Source organism: Phaseolus vulgaris, chromosome 2 (genome assembly GCF_000499845.2).
Source record: "Phaseolus vulgaris cultivar G19833 chromosome 2, P. vulgaris v2.0, whole genome shotgun sequence".
Lineage (NCBI taxonomy): Eukaryota > Viridiplantae > Streptophyta > Magnoliopsida > Fabales > Fabaceae > Phaseolus > Phaseolus vulgaris.
This window is the reverse complement of record NC_023758.2, coordinates 34839616-34867592: the sequence shown is the minus strand read 5'-3', so window position 1 is coordinate 34867592 and position 27977 is coordinate 34839616. Positions and strand designations below refer to the sequence as shown.

At 30.9% G+C, this 27977-nt stretch overlaps 2 protein-coding genes across 2 annotated transcripts; both read right to left on the bottom strand.

Annotated features, from left to right (window-relative positions):
* Window positions 1-3017: 3017 nt before the first annotated feature.
* On the bottom strand, window positions 3018-9253 carry LOC137811665 (protein TOM THREE HOMOLOG 1). The gene is made up of 11 exons (XM_068613476.1): window positions 8771-9253; window positions 8552-8642; window positions 8369-8421; window positions 8177-8269; window positions 8003-8074; window positions 6031-6103; window positions 5894-5939; window positions 4370-4433; window positions 4211-4264; window positions 4052-4129; window positions 3018-3516 (listed from the first exon to the last, which is right to left on the bottom strand). The coding sequence occupies exons 1-11, from the start codon at window positions 8933-8935 to the stop codon at window positions 3424-3426; spliced, it is 882 nt and encodes a 293-aa protein (XP_068469577.1). The 5' UTR covers window positions 8936-9253; the 3' UTR covers window positions 3018-3423.
* A 9385-nt stretch (window positions 9254-18638) lies between these two features.
* On the bottom strand, window positions 18639-26255 carry LOC137811662 (SWR1 complex subunit 2). Its single transcript, XM_068613474.1, has 9 exons — window positions 25907-26255; window positions 25754-25803; window positions 25438-25678; window positions 25085-25160; window positions 24865-24984; window positions 24679-24747; window positions 22632-22674; window positions 22169-22234; window positions 18639-19119 (listed from the first exon to the last, which is right to left on the bottom strand). The coding sequence occupies exons 1-9, from the start codon at window positions 26111-26113 to the stop codon at window positions 18930-18932; spliced, it is 1062 nt and encodes a 353-aa protein (XP_068469575.1). The 5' UTR covers window positions 26114-26255; the 3' UTR covers window positions 18639-18929.
* Window positions 26256-27977: the final 1722 nt, after the last annotated feature.

Below are 27977 nucleotides of genomic sequence, written 5' to 3'. Positions count from 1 at the left end.
CTCAAGGGAATAGCCAAAAGTATCTATAAGCCAATAGAACACTCAAGTGTACTTTACAACAGTATTTGTCTAGTTGAACTTGACTTGTTGGTCAAGAACTTGATGTAGTCTATTGAGACAAACGAACCAATATGAATTGTTGCGTACTTTGTCTTTTTTCTTTAGCTCATTTATATTACATGATATTATTGTTTGTGCTAACTTAAGAAAGAAGGTAGCTATGAACAAGAATTTAGAAAATAATTTCAAACACATAATTTTGTCAATTACTTTACGTCTGTAACGCATAGTCAAATGTGATATGATTGTACAAGTCCGGTAACAGATTGCATGTTAACAAAACTATCGTCTGATTTCAGACGATGATTGAAAAAAAAAACTATTAAAAACATAATTCAACCCTTTATTCTTATGTTCTTTAATAATTTCACAAAATTACTTGTTGAAGTTTCTTTTACAAAATCAATGAATTCAATATCTCAAATTGAGAAGATCATAAATGATATTGCTATTTCTTTTATATGTCATTTTTAGTTGAAACTTTTTCAAGTAACTTTGTATTTGTGCTTGCTTAGTTTTTTATAAGAATTATCAAGGGTGTGTTCTTATGACATGGTTCCACAAATAGTATAAGAAAGCTCATTGAGTTCAAGATCTTGTGGTATATAGGATTTTCTTCTTTTATTGGGGTTCTTGTAAGACTTAAAAATTAGTGGAGTGACATAATCAAGGTAATTAGACAATTAGATGTAACTATCTTGTAAGGTGAACCAATATACATTCTCTTGTTTTTATTTTTCTTTTGTCTCTTACATATTATACTTAAATTGAATATTAGTTGTATGCTTATGGAAAGTAAAAAAAACATTGATATTAACATTTTTTGAAGTTGGAATTATGGAAAGTTAAAAAGACATTGATATTAACATTTCTTGAAGTTGGATTTCTTTTTAGTTGAAAGTGCAACATGTTCAAAAGAAAATAATTTATTAATTTGCAAAAATATTTGAGTATTGAGTACATTTATTATTATTTTTTCTATATCAAACTCTTGTTTTATGGAACTATACCAATTTGGATCTTTCACAACTTGCTTGACAATTTTTTGGTTCAAAATATATAAGAATCATCAATATCTTTAATTTGAAAAGTTCATTTACAAGTTTTTATTGTATGAGTGTTCATGGGAGAAGGAGATGACTCAGAACTAGATGGATTGCCTTGTGGAGGAAGATGACGTAAATATTGAGATAAAAATTAACTAGTATTTGATGTAGAGTTGTCGTGTTATAAATATGAAACTAAGAGTTATGATCATGAGAAAAGAGTAACAGAAACATAAATAATAGGCATATGTTGAATGAGGAAGTATGGGTATGTTGGCATTGGAAACATGTGGAAAAAAGTTTATATAAGAAAAAATGGATTAATTGAAGAGAATATCTTTAGCATACACAAGAAAAGCACATTCTTGAAATCTAAAATCAAATTTATTTTTGTTATAAGCTCTTAGGAGAGGAAAACACGAACAACTAAAAGTTTTGAGAAAGCAATAATATCCAATTTGAAATAGAACAAAATACAGAGTGTTAAGATTAGAGGTTGTAGGAAGTCTATTGATGAGGTAGACGACAATAATAAAGGCACGATCTCATGTTTTAATGATGAGTATGAGGATATATTACTCTATATTGTATACATCAACTAAAAACTTTGATAAAGGTTTGAACTAACCACCCTCAATTTGTTTGAAAAAATTGTAATTCTACCAAGACTTAAACTATTCAAAAGTGTTAAAGTATTAGATGTTCTTGAGAATATAAATCCATGTTGTTAGGCTTTGACAATTTGATCAAAAGAGTGTAATATCAATAATTTGATCAATGACATTTTACTATTCATCGACCAACATACTCTTGATTAGATTCTTGTAGTTTTAATCTTAACAAATTATATTAAGTTTTGATGAATTTTATATATTTTTTTATCTAAGTGTGATAACTAGATAAAGTAATCACACTAGAAGAATCAATCTTAATCTTTACAAATACATTCGACAATCTAATTTCCAAATATATACTTCATGTATAACACCTAAACAATGCTCACAAGAAACTCACTCAAAAGAAGACAACAATACTCAAGACACTACTATCATAATAAGACACAAATTCACTCTTGAATTCTTTTAGACCATCTTAAAAGCCATGAATGATTGACTCATACATTCTCATAAAGATTCTAACATAGCAAATACTCTAGAAAGAGATATTTAGTACTAAGGCAAACACAGCAACCACATTCTAACACCGAACAAATGCAAACATCTAGAAACAAATTTTTAAACGTACCAACTGAACGCCACTCCTAATATTCTCGTGTTTCTTTTTCAATAATTCAAACCTACCATTCTTTTCGTGGATTATGAACTAGGTCAAACCAAACATTCAAATACCAACTGGTAGATATTTGATACTAATACTATTTGAAGACGAAACGATTGGCTAAAATAGCTAAACCACAATGCCGAGTCCTCATCAAGCAAGAGCCTCAATTAACGCTAACCAAAATCAAGATTTTGATTAATGGTATCTTCGAATTGCAGCAAATATGCCCCAGGTATGAATTCTGATCGTTCTTGAGAGCATACTTCCAAATTCTGAATGCTTTTGTTTTCTGGGTACGTTAATAATCTTAATGTGGATATTTCATGATGGTTTATCAAGGAACAATTCAACTTGGAAATTCATTAACGTATTGCTACTGTTAAAATTTTAGGATTTTGTAAACAGCTATGTTGATATAGATTCAAACATGAATGCTAGAGAACGTTCCAAAATAAGGAAATTTCCATTTAACTTAGTCTCGGTTAAAATTTTAGGGATAATCAGATACAACGTCGAAATTTGAAAGAAGCATAGTAATATCAACTAAAATATAAATTTAATTTAGCCGTCGCCAAATTCACCGAAGAAATGGAAGTAGGGAATGTAAAAGGATTGAATGAAGCAGGAACGAAACCGAAAAGGAACAATACATTTTCACCAACTTGTAGCAGTTACAAGACTTAAAAGCTATTATACAATAATTTATATCAGTGTCCTTTTCTCCCAAAAAAGGTTGCTCACTCATTGTGTTGAATTGTGGAATCTGACTGAAACGGCAACCACATTTTCCTAGAGACAATGCAAAATATCACTTACATAACACAATCCACCACGTTTGACAATCCATTAAATGTCACGTTTGAAAACCTACAAACCTTAGGAGAACTTTAAAACAATGATATTAGCTTTGTCACTCAACAGAAGAAAGACTGACTTCTGTGTCCTCTAGAAATTATCCCTCGGGTGTGAGAAACTTCAAAGAAATCAGAGAACCACCAAGGAAATACTGACTTAGTTTTCTTCACATGCTATCTTTTCAGCGAATGGGATGATATTGTGTGATACCACGCTTGGGTGGCAGCTTCCTCAAAATGAAAAGGACCAAAGAAGAAGGCAATATTTCCACCATCTGCACAAAAATGTGAAAAGGATGAGGTAAATGACCTAGGACCCCCTTTTTTTTATTACTTACCCTTGAGAGCAAACGTAAAATATCTACCTAAATCATTTCAGTTCCTTTTTAATTGACTTCAGAAAATTAATTAGCCGTTTTTTTTCCAAGAGAAAGAATTCCACCAGAAGTTGAAAAGTTTATCAGGATATCAACCCCTAACAACATGAATAGGAGGATTTGAAACAGCAATAATTACTTGGTTATCCAATTTATCAAATCTATCGCCTAAAATTATGTGCCAAAAAGAAAAGACGAATTTATATAGGTTCATAAAACCAATGCATGTAATTTAACAGTGTCCAACAAAATTTAAGTAGGGAATGTGTCAGCTTTCAGAATTAATCTCAAACCAAGATTAACCATATAAGCCCAAAATAGACCTAAATATAGAAATGATATAACTTGAACAGCACAACAATGAGAAAAAGTGGGGAATATAGAAAAAACAAAGTACCACAATGAAGAAATACAAACAAACATACAAACTCACCAGGTAATATATAAAATTCAGAATGGGATGGTCCAAGACATCAAGGTTAGCAGCTTTATCAAATGCATTAAAGCACATCTGAAAACAAAATATGATCAAACTCAAATTAAGGACCAGGCAATAAGAATCACTTTAGTCTTTAGAGAAAAAGGGGCTAACCATGACACATCTGATAAGGAAACATGAAAAGCATATGGTAGTCTCATATCCAACCTGCATTAGAAAGATCAGGTAGATTAACTCTGGGTAAAGGAAAGGGAGGAGTGAGGAGCAGACTAGATAAATACAGAAAGTTTCCTAGTAAAACAGAATACACACCTCTTGCAGCTTCTTACGTCGGGCTTTGGATTCAACAGGAAAGCGTTGCAGCGTCAAGAATAGTCTGTCATAGAGGAGGGTCAGAACAGAAATACAAAAGATAGAAGAGAAATGAAACAATACTAATACTAAAGACACATACACATGAAGTACACAAATAAAATTTAGAATATAACAAGTGACTGGTAAATTCCTCTTTTGTTTTCTAAGGAGTTCACAGGCTCTCAAAGCTTCACCCTTTGACCCATTCAGAAATCTTTTGTTTCGGGTGAAGTACCTGACAGTGTCCACTCAAATTATTTCTTAAATAATCTGCTAGCCAACAACGTTATGTACAACATAAGCTCTGAAACTATGACCCACTTATTTCAGCATTTTAAATTAACTACTTTCTTCGGGAATGATATTTTGGGGCTTTTCACGAGAAAGTGCTTCAGAGCTGTTAAGGAAAAAGGTTCTTAGATAGTGTGTGAGTGTGATATATGCAGTTTCTTTGGGGCTTTGAAGCAGAAAGCACTTGTTTTCATGGGTTCTGTACACTTGCATTGAATTTCATTCTAAGGCCTCTTCTTTGGTGCCATTTGCTGGCATTAGATCTTCTTAGCATCAATCATATCACAAAAAAGAATCATAAGACTGTCACTGGGAAAATGTTAACTTTTTTTCTGTATGATAACTGGAGATCTTGGTTAACAATCACTATACCAAAACTAGTATTTTAGCTTGATTATGCCACATAAATATTTATTATTTACTTTTATATAATTAAAAAATCATGATAAAATAATATTTTTAATACATAAACTATATTGTAATTGAAATTCATAATAATTAAATTTTAGATTTACAACGAACAATTTTGATAGTAATATAAGACTTTAACACTGGCACTTTTAAAAAATACAACTACTGAAATTCAATTAACAGATAGAAAATAAAAGAGACTAAATTGAAAGAAAGATGGTTAGAAAGACGAAGATATACAAATAAAAATGAAAATATTGTAGTTTGAGATGGTAAGGAGTGAGGAGAGGGAGAGAAGAGAGAGAATATGGAGAATGTCTAATTGAGAGAATGAGGAAAGTAAGAGTCTTACTCTCCGACTTGTGTATTCTAATTTATAATACAGGCGTATATTAAAGAATTACAACTGGCCACAACTCCACTTTCACCCTAAAAGCTTATGAAGTTATATTTTAGCTGCTATTGAGAATTATGACCATACAAATTTCAAGGAAGGGGCCTAAATACAGACAAAGTCCTAACAACAAAACATGTACAAGGCATCAATGTTTTTGCACTATTTAAATTTCATCAGTTCTGACAGGTGGTAAATATTTGAAGAATTCAATTGGCTATATCTAGTAATATGAATTGATTTTTATTTTTTAGTTTTTCTCTTCTAAGTTCAGACAAGGCAGAATTCCAAACTTAGTGTAATTCTTAAATACAGACACATTAATTTCATTGCACAATCTAAACAAATAACGGCAGATGCAATTGAAAATTGAAATAGACAATCACCTCCCACCGTAGAGAAGAAAGCCAAGGGCTGCAAACAAAGAGACCCCTACATATATGGATAGGAAAATATGATTAAAATCATGATCAGTAAATCTGATAGTTAACCCCTCATAAATCACAAAATATCATAGTTAAACCTGCAAAGAACATCTTAGACAGGATGACGAGTATGCTGATAGGTTTCCACCATAATATCAACCATAAAGTAATCTGAAACGCATGAAAAAAAATTTACTGTTAGAATGGCATGACAGAGAGGTTGAGAGAAATCTGAATAATTATTACTGATATCTGAACTCATAATCTGAGATACAGAAGATTCCTATTCATAGATCACTATAGTTGATTAAATCTAACAACTGTCATTTAGTCTCAACAGAAACATAACAGAAATGTGTGTTAGAGACAGCTGTAAGTTCTAACTGACTAAGTCTGGGACATACTCTATAATTTACCAAAATAAACAAAAACAGAAAAATCTACAAATTCAAAATCAGTCAACATTAAACTCCAAATAGATATCACAGAACAGAAGAATATAGGCCACAGAAAAGTTGAAAAAATAATAAAGCTACACTGACTCAATAATGAAAAATCAATTTGAGGACAAAAATGAAGTGAAAAACACAAACTTAAAATATTTTCTTAATAAATAGAAAATATTTTACATTATCTTAGAACGTCTTGATTGTTTACTTTACAAAGTTATGCATATTGTTAGTAGACTTGGCACGTACTAGTAGTATTAGAACATGACTTAATTATTAGTATAAACAAGAGTATTACACTAAGGTATTGGAACCCATTATATCTGTCAAATATATTTTCAGTTTTTAGTTTTTAGTCTTGTCTTTATTTTTTCCTTCTTCTCCAACCCTGAACCTATGACTTTATAACTTGGTATCAGAGCAGTAATTTCTCTGTATTTTGAACCCCAACCTTGAAAAAAATAATCAACAGATTATGATGTAGAACACATTTCAAGGTTAGGAAACCCTCTAGTACCAGTCATTTGAAGTTTAAGGTGGATGGGGAGGAGTTGTCAACAGTAACCAAGTGGAGAGAGATGGTAAAAGGACCAATGGTTAGGAGCTGGCATTTAGGATGGGGTTGGGGGGAAGGGTGCAGGATGAGAGGTGGAATCAAGAAGATGCTGTATGCTAGTTAATGTTCGACAGAGTTGCATGACAAAAAAGAAAAAGAAAAAATGTATTCAGAAAGAATACAGCACCAAGAACCTGAGCTGCCTAGATGGTTTCACTTGTTAGGATGGCCCACTCTGTCATTTGGAGGGGCAGGGGATATCTTTTTTAATAGTTTGCACAGCAAGGACCAGGTTAATCAACTTAGATCCAATTATGTTGTGTTGTGAGGTTAAAATGGTTCAGTTCAGGTGACATGACCTGTTTTTATGAACTCAGTAGAGGTTTAGATCAAAGGGAAAAACACCCAGAAGTGGCCACTGATGGCTTTACACATTTGCCAAAGCCAATATTAAGCCCGAACCCAAAGAGTCATATGCAGCAGCCTTGTCATTGTACTCAAGCACCGACAGTGAATCTGCTACAGAGAATTTTATACCAGTGGCACCTTCTAGGTTGAATCAGAAGCAATTATTTCTTCATCCATAACAATTAAAGACAGCTAGAATTTTTTATAAGCTCCAAAATAGCCCACCATTTCTAACTATCATAGATACATCTGATAGAGATTAACACACAAACCTGGGCATTAAACAGTTCTCTTCTGGGGAAAAACATAGGGCAAATAGATGGGTTCAACTTGCAACAGATCTAACAAAGAAATAACTACGGAGGATTTTGGAGCTCCTATAAAAAATGGGCACAACTAGAAGTGTTATGCGAAGGACTATTTCTACAAAGCATAACGTGAGGAGGGTCAACCCATCTTATACAGCCCTATCTGTACCTTTAATAACTTCAGTATCGTATTGATTGACACTATTAGTTGTAGTTTCTATAAAAGTCAAGAAATGCAATTAAAAATGGAAGCAGACGGCACGCCACATCCATGGTCTCAAAAAGAAGTTCAGCCTAGTGTGCTGAGTGGGAACAGTAACAAATGCAATCGTGAGCAAGAATTTTTCACCTGAATAACATAAACCACAGCATTAATAGTATAGAAACTTGGTTTGAGACCATCAGTAGATACAGCACGGGCCTGCAAACATGCAACATCATAGACACATAATCAGCCCACCGAAATAGCAATATCCGACGCTAATAAGAAGAAAAACAGTACATCACCGAAAGTTGAACTTGCCTGGTAATAAATCTCAGCCCAGAACAGTACTAACAGAGCATAAGTTGTAAAGAAAGCCAGACTAGGCATGTCGAGTAAGATATGTTGAACAATCTACACACAAGAGGCTGAGCATTAGCTATGAGAATATCAAATTTAATTTACGATGGAATTGAAAAAAAAAAAAAAAAAACTGAAACAAATTATCTCTACCTCTGGCTGTAACTTCTGCACATCCCGACGGAAGACGAAAACAAAACACCGAACTGCAAAACCAGAAAGAGCTTAAACTTTGCGCCAGAAAATCATCAAGCATCATATAAATGAAAATATTCAAATTACGTACATGCAAAAAACAAAACGAAAAGAAAAAGGTTAGATTAGAATGATACAAACCCCCATTCACCAAGAAATTGAGAAAGTGAAAGACCTTCTGCGTGGTCCAACCATATTCCGGCACTCTCAATTGTATTCGCACTAATTGAACCTAACATCGTAAGATTACAATCACAACAATCAGCGAATAATAAAACAAGCACAGGGAAAACCCTAACGGAACTCGAAATTGAAATCTGGCATAAGAGAGACGTGGAAAAAATGGCGTAGAAGGAATACCAGAGCGATGGCGGCGACGATTCCGTAAAGGATGGCGAGGAGGTGAAAGATGCGATCCTGCCATAGCGGAGAGTTGTTGATGTCCCGCCACCAGTTGGAGGATTCCGTTAAGTCAAGGGCAGCCACGGCCGCCGCCGTCATCGCCGGCACGCCTCTCGCCACCATGGAATCGCTGGATGAATGGTTGGTTCTACACAAAACGGAAGGAGATTGGTTGGATGTTGTTGTTCTGAGGGAAAAGAAAGCAAGAGTAACAGAATCCAATTTAATCTATATAACTTATTATTATTCTTTCGTTATCGTTTTCTCCCAAATATTCAAATCTTTTTTTCCCTTTTCTCAAACCATTTACAATTTATTATTTATTATTTATTATTGTTGCTGTTCGGGTTTTATTTTTGTGGCCGGCGATTGCGAAATTATTTGGATTCAGAGACAAGAGAGAGAAAGGATTAACGGAAATCCAAACCTCCTGCTCGCTACACCTAATTATCTATCTTACCCCTTTAATAGAACCTCCTCATATTCATTTTATTTCCTATTCACAATTATTTTCTACTTTTAAATCAAATTATCTTATATATATATATATATGGAAAATACTATTAGACGTTAAAATGATTAAAGATGTATTCAATCAATTTTAAAGTTAAACATTTTATTTTAAAGTATTAACTAAATAGTAATCGTTTTAGTTATAAATAACATAAAATCATTAATAGTTTATCCGAGTTATTTAAATATTTGATAAATGAAGTATCATTAATTATATTTAATTATGATTATATCTCTAAATTTTATGGAATTTATGAAATAGCTTACTGTTGTGAAATGTTATAAATACTTATAAATTTTAAACAAAAATTTGTTAATTCAAAAGTTGTTAAAGTAAATGCTTAATATTTAGAATATTTTGTGTTTTTAATTTAATAGTAACATAAATTTGAGCAAGCATTTAATTTAGTTGAAATTGATTTTAATTAACATATAATAAAATGAATCTTCCATGATAATAAGATGTTAATTTATTTGATGGAGCATGGCAACTCATATTGGCATGTGTCACGTGCTCCCAATAATATTTTTTAAGCCATACAAAATTTCTGTCTTCTGATTTGCGTTGGCGCCATTCTGGCTCATCAGCTTTTCCTGAAACGTGTCAGTGAACTTGTTGGTAAAATAAAAGAGAAAAAATAAATGGAAATTGGAAGGATCTTAGTTAGTGTTAATCCCTTATGCTAACTTGGTGTTAATGGAATGATAATCCACTTTCTCAAAGACAATTGTAAAATATAAAGTCTTCATCAAATTGTAGCCTTTGTGTATTAAATTAAAAAACAAGAATCTTAAAAATAAATAAATTTTGTGATTTTTTTTCAAATTTTAAAAATATGGTATTTTTTGTAATTAGTTAACCTACGCCACTTAATTAAGATGGGATTGGTTTGGATTGTTTAAGATTATAGAAACTCAACCTAACCCATGTCACCATCATCGTTATCCCTAATGCAATGTTTTTTTCTTTAAAACTCAAGCCCAAGACAATCTTATTCGTCACTAGTATCAATTTGTTGAAAGAGTCATAATGGAATTTGAAATTTATTTGAAAACTATATTTCACCACTCTAATTCTTTATACAACCCAAATGCAAAAATAATGTCCACATCAATTTAAATTGATGAGAAATACCCACATACATATACTCTACTACTGATTTTTAGAATAAAAATAATAATTTATTTTATTTACCTGGAAAATGAATTAGAGAGTGGATGGAGTTTGGTGGATGAGTCTGTAAACATTTAAAGCATGTCAATTTTTTTGAATCTGTCATTCTATATTAATTAGTTTGTCTAATCTCTTAATCCGATTATCTATTTTTTTATATTTTTTTTAAGAAAAATCATGCTTTTAAAATTAAAATTGATGTTTTATATAAAATTTTATTTATATTAATTTTTTATACATAATTTATTTAGTTAAAGTATAGTTGATATTTGTTTTATTTTATTAGGTATTTTTTTATTAAAATATTAAAATATGATTTTTTTTTATATTTTATTATTCAAAAAATGATATTAATGAAACCAAGTAAATAGAAAAAAAAGTAATAAAAAATTAAAGAGCATCACAATTTCTTCCTCCATCTCCATACCTTTTTCTTCCACCTCCATATTAATTGTGAAAAGTCCATTTGAACATTTTTTAAAATTTTAAATAATCTTAAATGAAGCATAACCACGTCTGCATCTCATACCTCCCTTCCCTCCGCAACATTTTCATTATTCTTCAATCCTGGAGTTTGAAATAACAATTTCATTATTTGAACATGTGTGAGAGAATTTACAAGAATATTCGTTGTAATCAACGTTTTCGGTGTGATTTTTTTTTTAGTTTTGTGCTTTCCTATCCCACCTTGCTAATTTTATTTTAGTTTTAGTTTTTTTGACTTAAAAGAAAAAAAACAAACAAGCCAAAACACAATTATAAAACTTACCTCAACCTCTAAGATTTACTATATAAACAATTATCACCACTTAAAAAGTAAAAAATAAAAATCATTATTAAAATTAAAAAATATAATTATAGAAAAAAAGATATGAAGGTGTATGAAAAATTTGTCAAAAAAAGTAATGAATTTACATCTTATAACAACACGAACTACTAATTTTATTTTGTATAATTTTTACAAATAAGCTGAATCCACCACACTTTTGTTGGATTGGCCAAAAATGGGCTGAATTGATCTTGGCACCCCTGGAATGAGTATAGGTTATGTTTTAAGTTGATACATGATTAAGGTGTTTTGTCTGCAGTACTATAGAATGGAAAATATTTCTCCCACTGGATCTGTGTACACTACTTCCAAGGAAAACACTCATTTATTGAGAATTTGGCTTTATCGGAATCCAATTCTGACCTTGTTTTGGAAATGTAGATGACAAATTTTTTCTTGAAATTGGGTTTACAGGGTCTGAGTTTTGGGGGTGGTTTGCAGTGGTGGAGAAGAACGGTTCAGTGGGTTGTCAGAGTTGGGTCTTCGAGAAAATTGAATTCACCTAAAACCCCATTAGAGTTCATTTCATTTCTTCCATGGGTGTGAAAGGTTGCTCTCTTTTTTGCTTAGTAGGGGAGTGGGGAAGAAGAATGAAAAATAATAGGATAAGATAAATTTTAAAATGTTTTGTAGGTAGAAAATTAATTTAAAAATTTGAAATAAAATTGGGGAGAACAAATTTGAAATAGTTTAAGGAAAATAATTTAAAATTATGTAAGGTGGAATATAATCTAGTCTCGTAGAAAAATTGAATATTATAAAATTTAAATATTGACGGAGATTAAAAATGTGTGGATATTTATAGTAATTGGTGAATTAAAAATTGAAATAATTTTAAAAAATGAAATAGCAAATATGAAATGGAAAAAAAATATGTACTACAGTTTTTATAATTATATGGATAACGAAATAATCATGTAAAAAATTTATTGTTATTATATTTGTTGAATTAAAATTTTGAAAGGATAATAAAAATGAACGAAATGAAATATATTTTAGGTATTTTGAAATAATTAACTATAATTCGGGAGAACAAATTATGGCTTATTTTGTTTTATATTTTTATAATAAATTTGAATCGGGGTGAATAAATAGTAATAATTCAGAATTAAATTTTGTATTTTTAGTTTGTTAAAAAGTTTAAAGATCAATAATAGAAAATTGAAATAAAAATATTGATGTGTTTTTGAAAAATAATAAATATTAATTCAGTGATTTAAAAAATTAAACATAAAAAGTTAATTTATTCAGATGATATGTATGTAATGATAAATTAGTTATTGAATGTTGAGGAAAAAAACAGTGATTGGAAATCTTTCTTACACATGTAAATTTGGATTGATAAAAATAAAGTATATAAATTATAATTTTAAAATATGAAATTAAGAAATAGTTGATAATTGAAATAAAAGATGCTATAATAAAAATTGTTTTTTTATATATTGTAAACTATAATAAAAAAAATAGTATTTGGTTATAAATTTATATATAAAAAACATAAAAAAAAAACGGAATAAGGACTGACAACTAATTGAAATATAACTTATATATTAGATAAAGGTGTATGAAAGATAGTATATGGAATCGATAAAATAAAATTATAATAGTAATGAAACTACTAATACTTTAGAAAAATGTGGATCTTGTTTTGTCGAGATGGTTGATATAGATATTGTCCTTTAAGTTTTGAACAAGTTCTTTAAATGTTGTATTATGTCAATTTTTTTTAGTCGAATCTTTACGTTGCACATTGGGGTTAAGAACTTTAGTACTTATTCAACGGTTAATCACTTGTTGGATGTCAACATCATTTTGTATTTGTATTATGTATGTTGAACAAGATACTTTGATGTCTTCAAAATCGAAGTGGAAAGCTTGAAGACCCTGTTGTTGTGTGTGTTGTTTAGTTGTTTGAAACTCATTAATTCACTCCTTAAGATGATTCAAGTTCAATTGAATCTTTACCTTTGAAAACATAAGTTTTCTAAAAGGGTGTGAAATTTCAACCTGTTGAAATGTCGAATCAACCTGTTGTTTGACACTTAGTGGTTTTTAAAATGGTTTGGAAAAGCTTAGCTTTGTTTGTCTTTGCTGCCAAACAGAATCAACTAGTTGTTTTGATAAATCAACATGTTTTGTTTGGAATACTTTTCCTTGTGTATCTTCCTACTTTGGATCCTTATTCAGATTATACCCCCATTGGGAATGACATGATTGCTAAAGTTACATATGATGAACTCCCTAGAGGTGATATGATATGTCCTGAGAGGAGTGCCAACATATTTTCGAGAATAATATTTTCTTGGTTAAATCCCCCCACGAAACTAGGATATGAAAGACGACTGAATGAGAAAGATATATGGAAATTAGATACATGGGAATAGACTGATACATTAATCAATAAGTTCCATAAATGTTGGGTTGAGGAATCCTGGAAGCCAAAACCCTGGCTTTTAAGAGCATTAAATGCCAACCTTGGAGGAAGGTTTTGGTGCGGAGGCTTTTGCAAGATTGGCAGTGATATTTCCCATATTTTGGGCCCGCTTGTATTGAATCAGCTGCTACAGCCTATGCAAAATGGTTAAGATCAATATTGGTGGTTGTTGTATTTCGCAAGTCTCTAAGACTTACTCGTGAAGCACGAAAGTAATTTACAACTGGAAGATTTGCTCTTAGCAGAAGAAAGAATACTTCTACCTAATCCACCTCTTGATCCAATTTTACCAGCTATCTCAATCAAGAATGGATACTTTTCTTGGGATGCAAAGATAGAGAGCCCTACATTGTCAAACATAAATATGGAAATACATGTTGGTTGTCTAGTTGCAGTTGTTGGAAGTACAAGAGAAGGGAAGACATCATTAGTGTCTGCAATGCTTGGAGAAATTCCTCCAATTGGAGATTCAACTATTGTTATGAGAGGAGCAATTGCTTATGTACTCAAAGTTTCATGGATTTTTAATGCAACTGTACAGGGTCATGTTTTGTTTGGTTCTGTCTTTGACACAAGATATCGAAGGGCAATAAATGTGACCGAACTGCAACACGACCTTGAGTTACTTCCCGGTGGTGATCTTACTGAAATTGGTGAAAGATGGGTTAACATCAACGGTGACCAAAAGCAGAGAGTTTCCATGGCTAGAGATGTGTACTCCCATTCTGATGTGTACATCTTTGATGACCTCCTAAGTGTTTTGGATGTGCATATTCTACTCAGGTACAAAAATGTATTAGGAGGGTTTAGGGTGGTTCTAATATTATTTGGATGCTATATCGCCATGGAAACCTTATGGATAAGTAGCACATGGTTAAGCCATTAGACTGATCATACTTAGCTTTCTCATTCTTACCATTGTAACTCACTTTACAACACAATGTGGAAATCTACGTTGGATTCCTGATAACTTGAACAAAAGTCATCTCCATTACTCTTTCTTCTTTTTAGATGGACTTAGCTCCTTAAATATATTGGTGTACATTATTGCTGCCAAAAAGTACATCCATTCTCTCAGTCTATTTGTGAAGACAAATAGGGGAAGAAATTTGTGGTTTCTTTAATGGTTTTAATTCTACTATTGTCATAGTTCTGATACACACCATGATTTTGCTGCACACAACACTATTTTGCCACTGTTTTAACTGGGTTTTTTTTTCAGCTAATGGGTTATGTAGAAAACTGGTCATGTGCGTGCCTTATAAAACTACTTTAATCGTGTTGCTATGCTTGCTTTCTATATGTATAAATTTTGTTTTGCAGAATCTTTCAAGTTCAAAAACTACAACACAAGCAAACCAAGGATTTATCTTCATCAAATAGGGGAAATTGTTGAACAAGATGCTTTGATGTCTCCAAATCCAAGTGGAAAGCTTGAAGACCCTGTTGTTGTGTGTGTGTTGTTAGTTGTTTGAAACTTGTTAATTCATTCCTTAAGATGATCCAAGTTCAATTGAATCTTTACCTTTATGAAAAGATGGGTTTTCTAAAAGGGTGTGAAATTTCAACCTGTTGTTTGACACTTAGTGGTTTTTAAAATGTTTTGGAAAAACTTAGCTTTGTTTTGTCTTTGTTGTCAAATAGAATTAACCGATTGTTTCGATAAATCAATTGGTTATTTTTATAAAAACCTTAACAGAAACTTTATTTCAATTGATTGATTTGGAAAACAACTGATTGTTTTCATAATAGAATTATGTTAAGTGTTTTAAACTGTTTTAAATTATTCCAACTGATTTTGGGTTTTGATTTAACTGCTTTGACCACTTGATTGAGGTTATAGAAAGGTAGTTCAACACTCCTTTGTATTAACTAAGAATGAGAGATTATTAAAAACGATTTTCTAGATTTCAAAAGCTTTTGATCATCTCAAGTGTGTTGAATATGATTGGGTTTTGTATTCTTTTGAACTTAAGCTTTGTATATTCAGGTGTATTTTATTTTGTTCTCCTTTAACATTGTATTTCTGTGTTCTTGTGTATGACAGTTTTAGAAAGGTGTTTCTGGAAACTGTGGTGTTTTCCAATAAGTGGTGTGTGTTCTTGAGAGGTTCAAGATCATCACTCTTGGTGTGTGTTTTGTAATCTAGGTTTGATTATATAGTGAAATCTCAGTGGTTAGCTGAGGACTGGATGTAGCTCATGGTTAAGAGTGAACCAATATAAACATCTTGTGTGATTCTCTCTTTCCCTACACTCATAATATGTTTTAACACTATTTTTAAATTCTACTAGTATAAACAACCGGTTGTTTTCTGAAAATAACTGGTTGATTTCTTGGAAACAAACTTAAAACAATAATTTTATTGAGTTGAACAAAAAATCAATTGGTTGATTTTTCAGAGTTTTTCACTATACCTTCAATCTTTGCGAAAATCTTTCAAAAATAATTCACCCCTCTTGTTTAGGCCTCTAATTCAAATAATGTCGTGTACAAGTTTTCTACTGATAATTGAGTAATATTTCATGCAAAAAGATAGATATTTATGCACTTTAATTATTAATAAAGTTATAATAATTCAACCTCTAATTTAAAAATTTAAACCTTTTTACATATTTTTTGATTATAAGATGAACAAAAACGATTTATTCCTAAGTTTGTGTTAATTTCAAGAATCTACGGGAAGATAGAGATAAAAAGGCTAAAGGATAATAAACAAGTTAAAGACAAGATGAAAATGACAAACTTGGATCATTGAAAACTCGCCCAATGAAAATGATAAGTGTCATAATTAAGTAATATTTCATGAAAAATGATAGGCATTTATGGAATTTAATTGTTAATAGAGTTATAATTCAACCTCTAATTTAGGAATTTGAACCTTTTTATATATTTTTGAATTATGAGATGAATAAGAAGGATTTATTCTCACTTTTGTGTTAATTTTAGGAATCTAGGAAAAAATGGAGATAAAAGGACTAAAGGAGAATGAACAAGTTAAAGACAAGATGAAAAGACAAATTTGGAGGAGTAAAACAAGCCCAAACTCTCCCAAGCAAGATAACCCCAGAGGAACTCACCTAGGATTTTTCCAAGGCTCGCTTAAGCGAGTTCACTTCAGTGAAGTTGGACTTTTTCTCGTGAAACTCACTTAAGCAAGCAATATCTCGCTTGAGCGAGATGTCACTTAACCTACATAAAATTAGGTTAAATAGAAGGAGTGAAACATAACCATAAAGATCAGAAGGAGGATGATCAAAGATAGAAAAACCTAAAGGAGGCAAACCGTCAAGGAGAAACACCCTGGATATTCTTTTCTTGCTTTCCATGCTTATAATTACCAATATGAGTGACTAAGTCTTCCCTTCAGGATTGAGAGTAATATGTTCAAACTCTTATGTATTGATGTGATATTTATTTATAATATTTTGTTATTGATTGATGATTGATATTATCATTTTATTCTTAAAGTTTGATTTGATTGGAAAGTACTTCTAAGCATCTGACTTAAATGATAATACTTAATAGATTTGAAATGTTAATTATTTTTTAACATTTGTTCATAATGATAAGAAAGTTTTTATAAATATTCTAGAAATCAATATTTATGAGACAATTTTAATAATTTTGTATGTTAGGAATCAATATAAATGATTTTTATATGTGCATCAATGTCAATCAAGATGGAATGCTATATGTTTTTATTAATTGAAAAAACAAACGAGTGAGAAGGATTAACCCGAAACCAAATCTTTATAATTGAATAATCTAAATCATTTACTTTATTTTTATTTAATTTCTTACAAACTATTCATGATATCAACATTTCAAATAAACTTTGGTACATCTTTACATATTTAATGAATATTGTGGGTTCGATATCTATCCTTAGAGACAATTTATTACTTTTGTCTCGGTACACTTATCGAATTAAAGAGTCATCAGTTAGCCGTAGTTGTATGGGATGCATAATAATTTAAGAGATAAACATTCAAAATGGACAACATAAAAAAAATACTACAATATAAAGATCATAAATAAGTAATGAAAATTAACTAATTCAAGTTATAATCAAAACATCATTCACAAATCAATATAAATCAAAACTAGTAGTAACATTGCACAAACAATTAACCAATGAAAAATGACTCAACTTCTTCATCTAAATGTATAACGTGAAGAATTATGCAACATTAAACTGTTTATCAAAACCAAATATTTGCGCAAGACAACATCTACAACACCTGACAAAATTATTTCTGATTTACAAGATAATATCCACATCCATAAACCCAATATAACAAGTTCCATACTTAACTTAAAATGTATACGTTTTAATTTCAATTATATAATATTTCAATAAGTATTTTTCTAATGTTACTACATATATTATACTTCAATAAATATATAAAACAAATTATCTGTCAAATAACTATTTAATGACAATGTTTAAATCCTTTATTTTACATTTGTAAAATTTAATTTTCCCATTATATTCACTATTAATAATTTTTTTTACTTTTATCACAAAATTTAAAACATAAAATAACTTTCAGAATGTATTATATAAATAATCACATTTTTTCCAATGTATAATTTAAAATTTTCAATAACTGCTTTTAATTTCTTTCATCATTTAAAAAATTAATTATCATCATACACATATTTATTAAAATAATTATAATAACAATTTATATACTACATTTGTTTACAAAACCCAAATTAATATTTATTTAATTTAAATCACTTTATTCTATTATTTATTTTATTATTCACAATCCAAATTTAAATTATATTCAACACTTTCTATTATATATTTTAATTTTTAAAATTTGCCTTCCCCTTTTTAAAATAATTTGCAAAATAAAATAAGAAATGCCAAACCAGAAATAATAGAATTTAGATGGTTTTCAGACCAGAAATACAAGTCTTTGGAGAGTATAGTGTGCTATTTATGTAAATATTATATACAGGGTGCTATATGAATAAATTTAACACCAAAGAGTGCCATCTGGGGAAAAAAATATTGATGTTATGTCAACCTAGGTCCTGATCATGATATAGTAGAACCATGCATCTTTCACTATAAGCCACTGACATTAATAGCATGGAACATTATGACAGGCAAGAAATATTAATTACCAAGGCAGCTAGTCAGAATCTTCATCTAGTCAGAATCTTCATCCTCAAAAACAGGAATTCTACGAAAACGAGCTAAGGAGCGAACATCTGGATTGACGTTTTTATCTGGCATTACTGATCTCTTTTGCTTGATTGAAAAACCACATCCAGAAACAGAATCATATAAGCCTCCCATGCTCATATCCTTTCTGGGGTTAGCACTTTCATTCAGAAAGCTGCAAAACAATCAATCATTCCCCATTAATATCAATCTAAACCAATTAGTAAATAATCACTTCATTACCTGTTTTCGACAGGATATTCAAAGCACATACCAAACTAAATGAATAAGAACATGTAATTTGCCACTTCATCTTACAGTTAGATAGGATGGTCCCAAATAGGGCTGTTCAACATTACCTAAACTCAATTGGTACACTGCATTGAAACAATGATGGTGATGCTGCAGTGAATTTGGTAGACTAGAAATGACTGAGAGTCTAAGATTGAGGGAGCATCTCAGTTAAAGGAGCATGCTGTTGAAACTAGTACCTTCATTTACTCATGAATCAGGGTAATTGATTCTGGAGCTCAAGATCTCATCTTCCAATATGAGCTGGTTTGTTCATCGAAAAATTAAACCAATTTCATATAATGGTAGTGTTGTTTCAAGGCTGAGATATCAGGCATAGTTCATACAACATATTATCGTGTTGATAGATGTTTTATACTTGCCATTCTTTGCATTCAATTTGATTTCAATATCCACACCAATGAGCTATTTATTTTCCTTTTCAGGTGATGCTTGTTACATTCAGGATCCACACAAGAGGAGTATAGGTTTTGGTAAGGAAACATGTTACATCTTCCTTTCCAGAAAAATCTGAAACAAAATGTAATTTTGGCTTTTCTATTATTCATTCTGACATTTGGGGTACTGGCAGAGTCACATCCTTTGGGTTTTGGTATTTTATGTTTATTGATAAATAATCTTGTTGTACTTGAGTTTATTTAATGAAAGATCGACCTGAATTGCTATCTATCTTTCTATCTGTCCTTATTAAAATAAAAAAACAGGTTGGCAAAGTTATAAAAGTTTTGAGAAGTGATAATGCCAAAGAGTACTTTTCTTTTGACTTATCTACTCTTTTAAGTTCACATGAAATTCTACACCAGTCCACTTGTCTTCATGCCACTCAATAAAATGGTATAGCAAAAAAAAATGGACACTTGGTTGAAACTATTCATACCTTAATGTTATTAGCACCAGTTTATCACTAGGGTGATGTTATTCTTACTGTTTGTTTCCTCATATATAGAATGTCTCTTCTTATATTGAAAATCAAATTCCATGTACAGTCTTATTTACAGATGAACTTTTATTTGATGTCTCTCCACGTGTCTTTGGGTATGTTTGTTTTCAATTCCTTCACCATCTTCGAGTAATACCACAACTCCTAATAATGAAGATCCGCCTAGCCCATAGCTCTTTAGAAAGGTACTCACTCTACCCAAAATCCTCATCATATTTACAACTCTCTTAAGTTACCATTAGTTGTCTCTTTTTTTCTCCTTGCTGTCCTCTATTTCTATTCCTAAAAATGTACAAAAGCATTTCATCATCCTAAATAGCAACAAACAAGCCATGATCGTTGAAATGTAGAAGACTCTTGACCAGAACGACGCATCAAAACTTACTCCTCTTTAACCTAGAAAGAAGACATTTAGATGTAGGTGAATTTATGCTATTAAAGTTGGGTCAAATGGTCAAATTGACTGAGTGAAAGCATGACTGGTTGCCAAAGGGGACACAATACCTCGGATGCAATGATTGACCTTAATGATGTCATCTCAACAGACTTGAAGTCGGAACAGTTATGGTGATACCTTTTCTCCTATTACCAAAATTAACCCCTCCATTAGGTGGATATCAAGAATGTTTTGCTTCATGGTAATCTTAAAGAGGAGGAAATCTACATGGACCAACCTAGAGGGTTGTAACTCAAGGGAGGTGTGGGTTATTTTGTAAATTGCATAATTCTCTTTATGGTCTTAAAACAATCTCCATGTGTTTGGTTTGACAAATTAAATTTTTGGGTTGCAACATGGTGAGGCATATCATTCAGATTTTTTTTGTCATATCTCTCTAGAGAAATATGAATACTTAATTGTGTATGTTGATGATATAATCGTTACAGGGAATGATGCCACTAAAATTTCTCAACAATTTTGAATGATTTGTAGATATTTTGACTAAATCCTTGAGAGGTCTTTAAATTCAATTTAAGGTTCCAAGCTTGATACATACAATATAAGTCTCTATGATATGATCCAAAGAAGTAGTGGTTTACTGTGACAACAATAGTACTCTCCACATTGTGGCCAATCCAATCTTTGATGTGTAAGGTGTTCTTGACTCATGAAACTATTGCCAGTTCCTTCAATGCACAACTTGTTGATTAGTTCACTAAGGGACTTCAAGCCAAGCACTTCCATCACTTCCCATCCAACCTAACCCTCAGCTAGTGAGGGGGGTAATAAGATGAGCAATTAAGCAACACACACCTTTACACGTGTTTTGTTCTCCATATTAGATTGTAGTCAACTCTCACGTTTCTATTGTTTTTCCCTTTTTCTTCTTCTCGCCTTTTTTACTACAGCCATGCAACACCTATATAAGCGGTGTCCTCCCACTTTATATTTTTCTCATGCGAAATGTTATGCTTGAATTTAATATCAAGTTTGTTTCCCCATATTAGACTTTCATTGTCATTCTTCTTATTTAACATGTCACAAAATAACTCCCATCATTTTATTACAATTTTTATATCAAACACCTAGCCATTGGCTTTCCAATCAACTATATAACACCAACTTCAAGATTAATGAAAAGAAAAATATTAAATAAAATAAATATAAGAACTGGTTGATTAAAATTAAGCATCAATTTGTCAACCATATTATTTCTTCTTTATGACAATACATCTGAACTGTACCTATTGTTTCCACTTAAATGCAAAAGTATACTACAGTTTAGTCAATAAAATTTATACATATAAAACTTTAATCTGTATACTTGACACATTTTTCTTTTACTTTCTACACTCTTCAATTTGGCTCCTACATAAAAAATATCTACAAATTGGTCCTACCATTTGTAAAACAGTATTCTTGCTAGAAGAATAAAAAATTGAAATATATGATTTTAGAAAACATATTTGAAAAGGGGAAATGTGACAAATACTATCATAAAAAGAGACTATTTCCAAACCAGAATAGACATACCGTTCTCGAATTATTTTGAAAGCTTCTTTTGTAGCATATGGCAGGCCAGTCTTTGGATCACGGTACCTATATTATTCCAGAGAGAAATCCTTAACAATATGTGGGTATAGTGGAAATAGACTAAAGAAAATCTTCCAAATAATTTACGGATAATCAATGACAATCATAATTCGTAACAGTAGATAAGCATGATGCAATTTGAAAAATCAAGGAAGAACCACCAGTGTTCTAATAAGAAAGAAAGCATAATAATCTGACCTAATTTGATCACAAAAATGAAAGTGGAAACAATTTAACTTCATAAAACTGATTGTTCCATGCAAGGAAAGCATGTCCAAACTTCCCATCCCAAAAAAATACCCAAGTCCTAATAACATAAATAACAAGAATATAAGCTACCCAAAAACTGCAACATTAGAAAAGGAAAATGCAAGAACTACCAAATTGATAAATGAGATCTTACTTGGCAGGCAAACCAGTAATCGAGCAAATAGGTTGTTCTGGATCTGAAACAAAGTATAAATATCATTAAAAATAAAATAAAATTTGTAAAATAATGTTACTTGGAGACATGTTTTGCATGATTATCAAAAACAGAAGGTTAAAAAACATACTTCATTGAAGCTCTATTTTTGAAATAAAGCAAACTAATCAGAAAAGACTAGGCACGTTATTCTTTATATTTATGTTTTATTTAATATTTTTGGTCCTTCCTACCATGTGTTTCCTCTAACTCACCGGATCAGAGACTAATCTCACTTGGGGATGTTTTATTTAATTTAATTATGTATATTTCAGATCTACTAGATGGCGCTTTTAGTATGTTATATGTTGCATGCAGTGTGCCAGAGTGAGCCCAGGAACAATAGTCAGGATTATATAAGGTGCAAACTTTTATAATCATGAATATCTAGATTATATATGTACTATTAGGAACATCTTTATCTATTCTTGTATCATATCTTTATTATTAGAAGATACCAAATCTCCTCTACTTATTGTATTGATTTTGTTTTCTCGATATAAATAAACCATGTGTTGTCTCAGAAACATTCAGTTTCAGCTCAATGTCTCTCTCTTTCCTGTAGTTTAACATGGTATTCTGCCACAAAGTGTAGAGGAAGAAAAATTCACACAAATACCTGAATTTTAGTCAATATTCTTATATGGCGATCTTTTCTTTGGAATCCAGGCACTCTTGGTATGTTGCAATGATAATACAACAATACCCAAGCCTGATTCCTGCTGAGTGGAGTCAGCTACATTGTACCTGTCATTGAACTTGATCATGTTGGGATATATGATGAGAGTTGAATAAGTTAGACCATTATTTTGTTGGAGTGTTGGACTACTTAGTTAACCAGAAGCGATCACTTATAACTATAAGGGAATCAAATTTTGGGAGGGTATTCTGCAAATTTGACAGTTACTGTGAATGAAACAAATTATCTTTTGGGAAGGAGAAGCCCTTGGGGAGAATTATACTCTTCATATCATATCTGTTTTGTTCTTCAATAAAGTTCTGTTCTTTAGATTCTATTCTACAGTTTCCATCTTTTTTTTTTTCTGGATTCCTATCTTATCATATATCGTACATGCACAAAGCTGTGAAACTTAAATTTTTATAACAGTTCTTCAAGTCTCATCACACTGTTTCTGACATCCTCGTACCCATTTCTAAATTGGCCTCATCTTATCTTTGACTTCACATTTTACCAAGGTATGCGGTAGTCATTTGCTCTCAGATCCCAGAACCATCTTCATCAACCATCCACTTTTATCATTTTTAACTGTCATTCCAATTTTCTCCCTAATGAAGCCATCATTTTTATGTATAGAAGTTACACCAACCTTCTCCCTAATGAATTCATTCCTGAACCTATTCAAATTGATATACTCACTCATCCATTGCTTCATTCTCATTTTTTCAACCTTGACCTTTTTGTTCATGATTGCACATTATTGCCCAGGCTTCTGATCCAGATACAAAATTGCATATCTAACTACAATTTGGCAAATCTTCAATACCAATGTAAGGCATTTTAAGGTCACACAAACACCTAAAATGTTTCTTAGTTCATCCATTCTATTTGGATGTTATATTTGACACCTGAATTACCTCTAAAGCACTCAGTTCTAGACACTGCTATATTATCTCCAACTCAGCATTTACTATGTCATTAATCTAAACTACTAAAATGATATCATCAGCAATAAGTTCAGTGAGTTTTGTCCATTACAGAAACAAAAGGCATGGATTAAGATTCAGACCTCAATGCAAGTCAGATGCTATCATCAATAACTAAATTAAATTGAATCAGAAAAAAAAAAAACTCAATTAATTGGTCAATGTAGTGTGAAAGCAATGCTATAGCAATTTCGCTGGGAATTTAATTTTCACTCACTGCAACATTAATGGATAAAGGAATACTATATACAATATTTTTTCAACATAAAAGTAAAGCAAATAGTCAATCTTATTTGAACTACAAGTGTTCAGAGAGACTCACATTGTACAGGCCCTGTGGAAATCTCTGAGTGAAATGATGACCCTTTAATGAACTCTAAATAGGAACAACCTGGGAAGATTAACAGATAGTCAGATGAAAAATGTCAACAACAACCAATACTAATAAATTAAGAATGTAAGTATAATGCAGTGCATGTCCAAAGACACCACCATATAGGAATCTTACCATTTTTTGATATATACCGTATCTGTGGACCATTATAAACATTTTTATGCACAATTGCTCTTCTTTTAACCTCTTCCTCTCTAGCTAAAACACGCTCCAAATTGCGCAAGTTTATGATCTCTGTAAAGTCAAAATTATAATTTAAACAGTGAAGGACCTTCGGAAATTCAAACAAGATAAATAAGGCAATCAGTAGATTTTAAAGAGTTGTAATCTTAACCCGTTTGAGCAGCTTCTAAAAGCATCTCCTCTTGTGTCATCCTCTTCTCCTCACCTTCCTTTTTCCTTTTGACCGGCTGAGCCCCCAAAAACCAAAAAATAAATAAAACCTTCTCAGACCAGGATCATAACTTTGCTAAGGTAATAACAAAAATAAAACCTTTATAAAAAAATTAAATGAATGAATCATGTTCCACTGCTCCAATGTACAAGGTTGAAGAGCAGGTAAATAGTACAACTAAAAATCACTAAGGTTATCTCATGAACACATCCCAGATGAGTTTAACAAAAGGAAAGTACCATTTACTAAGGAAATCACATGCAGTGAGAAAAATGAGAAGAGAAAGAATGGACCTTGATGGTGGCTTGGAGGGCTGCACGAATGGCATCTCTCTCAGCTTGGCGAACGATGACAGAAGTCCTAGTGGACTTCCTGATCATTCTCTCCCCAGTCTCATCCTGGTGTTCCTCAGAAGCTTTCCCAGAATGCTCCTCCTCCTTGGGAGAACCTTCTAATTTCGATAAAATTTTCTTCTTTTTCTTCTTCACAGCCAGAGTCTTCCCAGGAAATACCAGTCGCTTTTTCTTAAGCATTCTTTCAAACACAAACAATACCATTAGAAACATAAAAGACAGGGAAGGAAGAGGAAGGAAAACGGAGAGAACAAACCTTTCTTCAGCGTCATATTTGTTAGGGTCTTCTTCCTCGGGCTCCGGCTCCTGAAGAAAGTATCGAACCAACGGCGTCAGTGTAAAATTACAAAAGATAAGAAGAAGAAGAAGAAAAAGCGCAAAAGAGTTGAAAGAAAATGTTGCGAAATACATCTTCGTCGAAATCAGAGTCAAATTCATCGGCGATCTCAGGTTCCTCTTGGTAGTTGTCGTCCTCGTCCTCGTCTTTAAGAGCTTCCTGATTCCAGAACAATTCATCTTCTTGGATTTCATCATCAAGGAGTTTCGTTAACCTCTTGCCCCGAGTGGCTCGTGAAGCACGATCCAGCACGACAACATCTTCGCCTGATTTCTCCATGCCCACCACCACCTTAACTTCGGCCACTGTAACTATTGCCTTTTTATTTATTTTTAGCTACGCAAATTCAACAAATTTAAGATTACATAGGGCTTTTATTTACTTTTTAAAATTGCCAAAGATCAAATCCAATTTATGCCACAGAAGAAAGAAATTTTTTTAAAATGGCTTAATTTTTTCAAATAGTTTAACTTCAAAATATAAAAATATGACTCTTTTTAGGTGTTATTGATTTCTAATTTTAAAAATATAGCAAAATGACTTTTGGATGGATTAAAATTGATGTTATTGATTTTATAAATTCTCACTGTTTTAAACATCACTAAGTTTAAAAAAATAAAATTGAGTGAACATTTTATTTATAATGAATTCAAAGTAAATAGAATAGAATTAAAATGTAATTCGTATTTTATAAATTTAATGAAAAAATAATATTTTATTTTGGAAAATAAATGTTTTAGCTTAATATAAATTGTTTGATAATTATAAATATAAATTAAATATATTTTTAGGAAAGATATCAAGAAATTTCAAAGGGTTCTAGCATAACATTTTTACATAAATGTTGTTATCATTTTAAGTAAATGGTTAGCTTAAAAACTGAAAATTTTGAATAGGACTCAAAACCATGGAGGTTACCTTGGATTTTTTGTTTTATCTTATAAAAACATTTTATTTCAATTTAAAACATAACATCTCAAAATCATAATATCAAGAATGGGAACACATTTATAAAATGCTTAAAGACAAATAAAAATTGCATAGAAATATGAGATGCACAAAAATCATAAAGAACAACAATACAAAATATCATTCTTTAAAAATAAATAAGAATAAAAGTCTTATCACACATTTAAATGGAGAAACAATTTTCTAATAGCAAAAGTTTTAAGAGTTAGTTTATAATCATATTTATTAACTCAAATACTTTAAAGAAATAAAAAGTAAGGGAATGATTAACTTGTTTGACAAGTTGGTTAAAAAGAAAAAGAGAGGAAAAACTCACAAATGACTAACCTACATATATGATTTTCAATTTTGTTATTAAATCAAAACATTTAAGTTTTTTTTATAAAATTGTACAAATAGAATACAACCTAAAAGTCCATTATTAAAGGACAGATATTGTAATCAATCTTTAATACTCTTCCTATGAAATAAAATAAATAAATGCAACAAAGAGTGAGAAACAAAATGCAAGAAAACCAAAGGTCAATTCACATATTCATTCATTTCTCATCATAGTTCCATGAAGATTAAAATCCTAGTTTAAACAATTAACTAGTTCAATTAATTAATTCAATCGAATAAATGTCATTAAACCAAAAATATAAATCAAATTAAAATATCATTTAATTTAATATGTATCTAATTATAAAATCAAGATTCAACCAATTTATAATTTGATTTCTAAAATTAGAAATTAAGATTATATCCCAAAATGCAAATATGAAATTAGATAGAAGAAGAATAAACTTGGAGCGTGAAATTATCAATGCAAAACTCAATTCATGGGGTATGCTTTTGATTTCATGAATTGAACTTCAAGAATTAGTTCATCATGGATGAAAAATGAAGAACACAAAAGGGAGAGGAAAATGATAAAACAAATATGAAATTAAGAGAAAAAGGAGAAGAGATAATTTCTAAAACTGAAAAATTAAACAAATGAATTTCGTCTCCCTGTTTAGGGTTCATTTAGTTTATGTACAAGCTCTCCAATGAGTTGAAAATGTGAACCTAATTAAATCTAATTACACAAATCAAAACTAAAATTGAGAAAGTCAAATTTGTTAGAGTTTTGATTACAATTTTTTTTGTAAATTTATCTCAACTTCAAGAAATCATATAAAATAGCAAAAGA

Excerpts from the sequence above, each read along its gene's own strand:
- LOC137811665 (XM_068613476.1), bottom strand. The coding sequence starts at position 8,935 with ATGGTGGCGAGAGGCGTGCCGGCGATGACGGCGGCGGCCGTGGCTGCC. Across the intron at positions 4,434-5,893 it reads TTTCTTCTCTACGGTGGGAG|ACTATTCTTGACGCTGCAAC; the intron begins GTGATTGTCTAT and ends CCTCTATGACAG. Across the intron at positions 4,265-4,369 it reads GACGTAAGAAGCTGCAAGAG|GTTGGATATGAGACTACCAT; the intron begins GTGTGTATTCTG and ends TTTCTAATGCAG.
- LOC137811662 (XM_068613474.1), bottom strand. The coding sequence starts at position 26,113 with ATGGAGAAATCAGGCGAAGATGTTGTCGTGCTGGATCGTGCTTCACGA. Across the intron at positions 22,235-22,631 it reads ATTACTGGTTTGCCTGCCAA|GTACCGTGATCCAAAGACTG; the intron begins GTAAGATCTCAT and ends GGAATAATATAG. Across the intron at positions 19,120-22,168 it reads TTCAAAATAATTCGAGAACG|CTTTCTGAATGAAAGTGCTA; the intron begins GTATGTCTATTC and ends ATTGTTTTGCAG.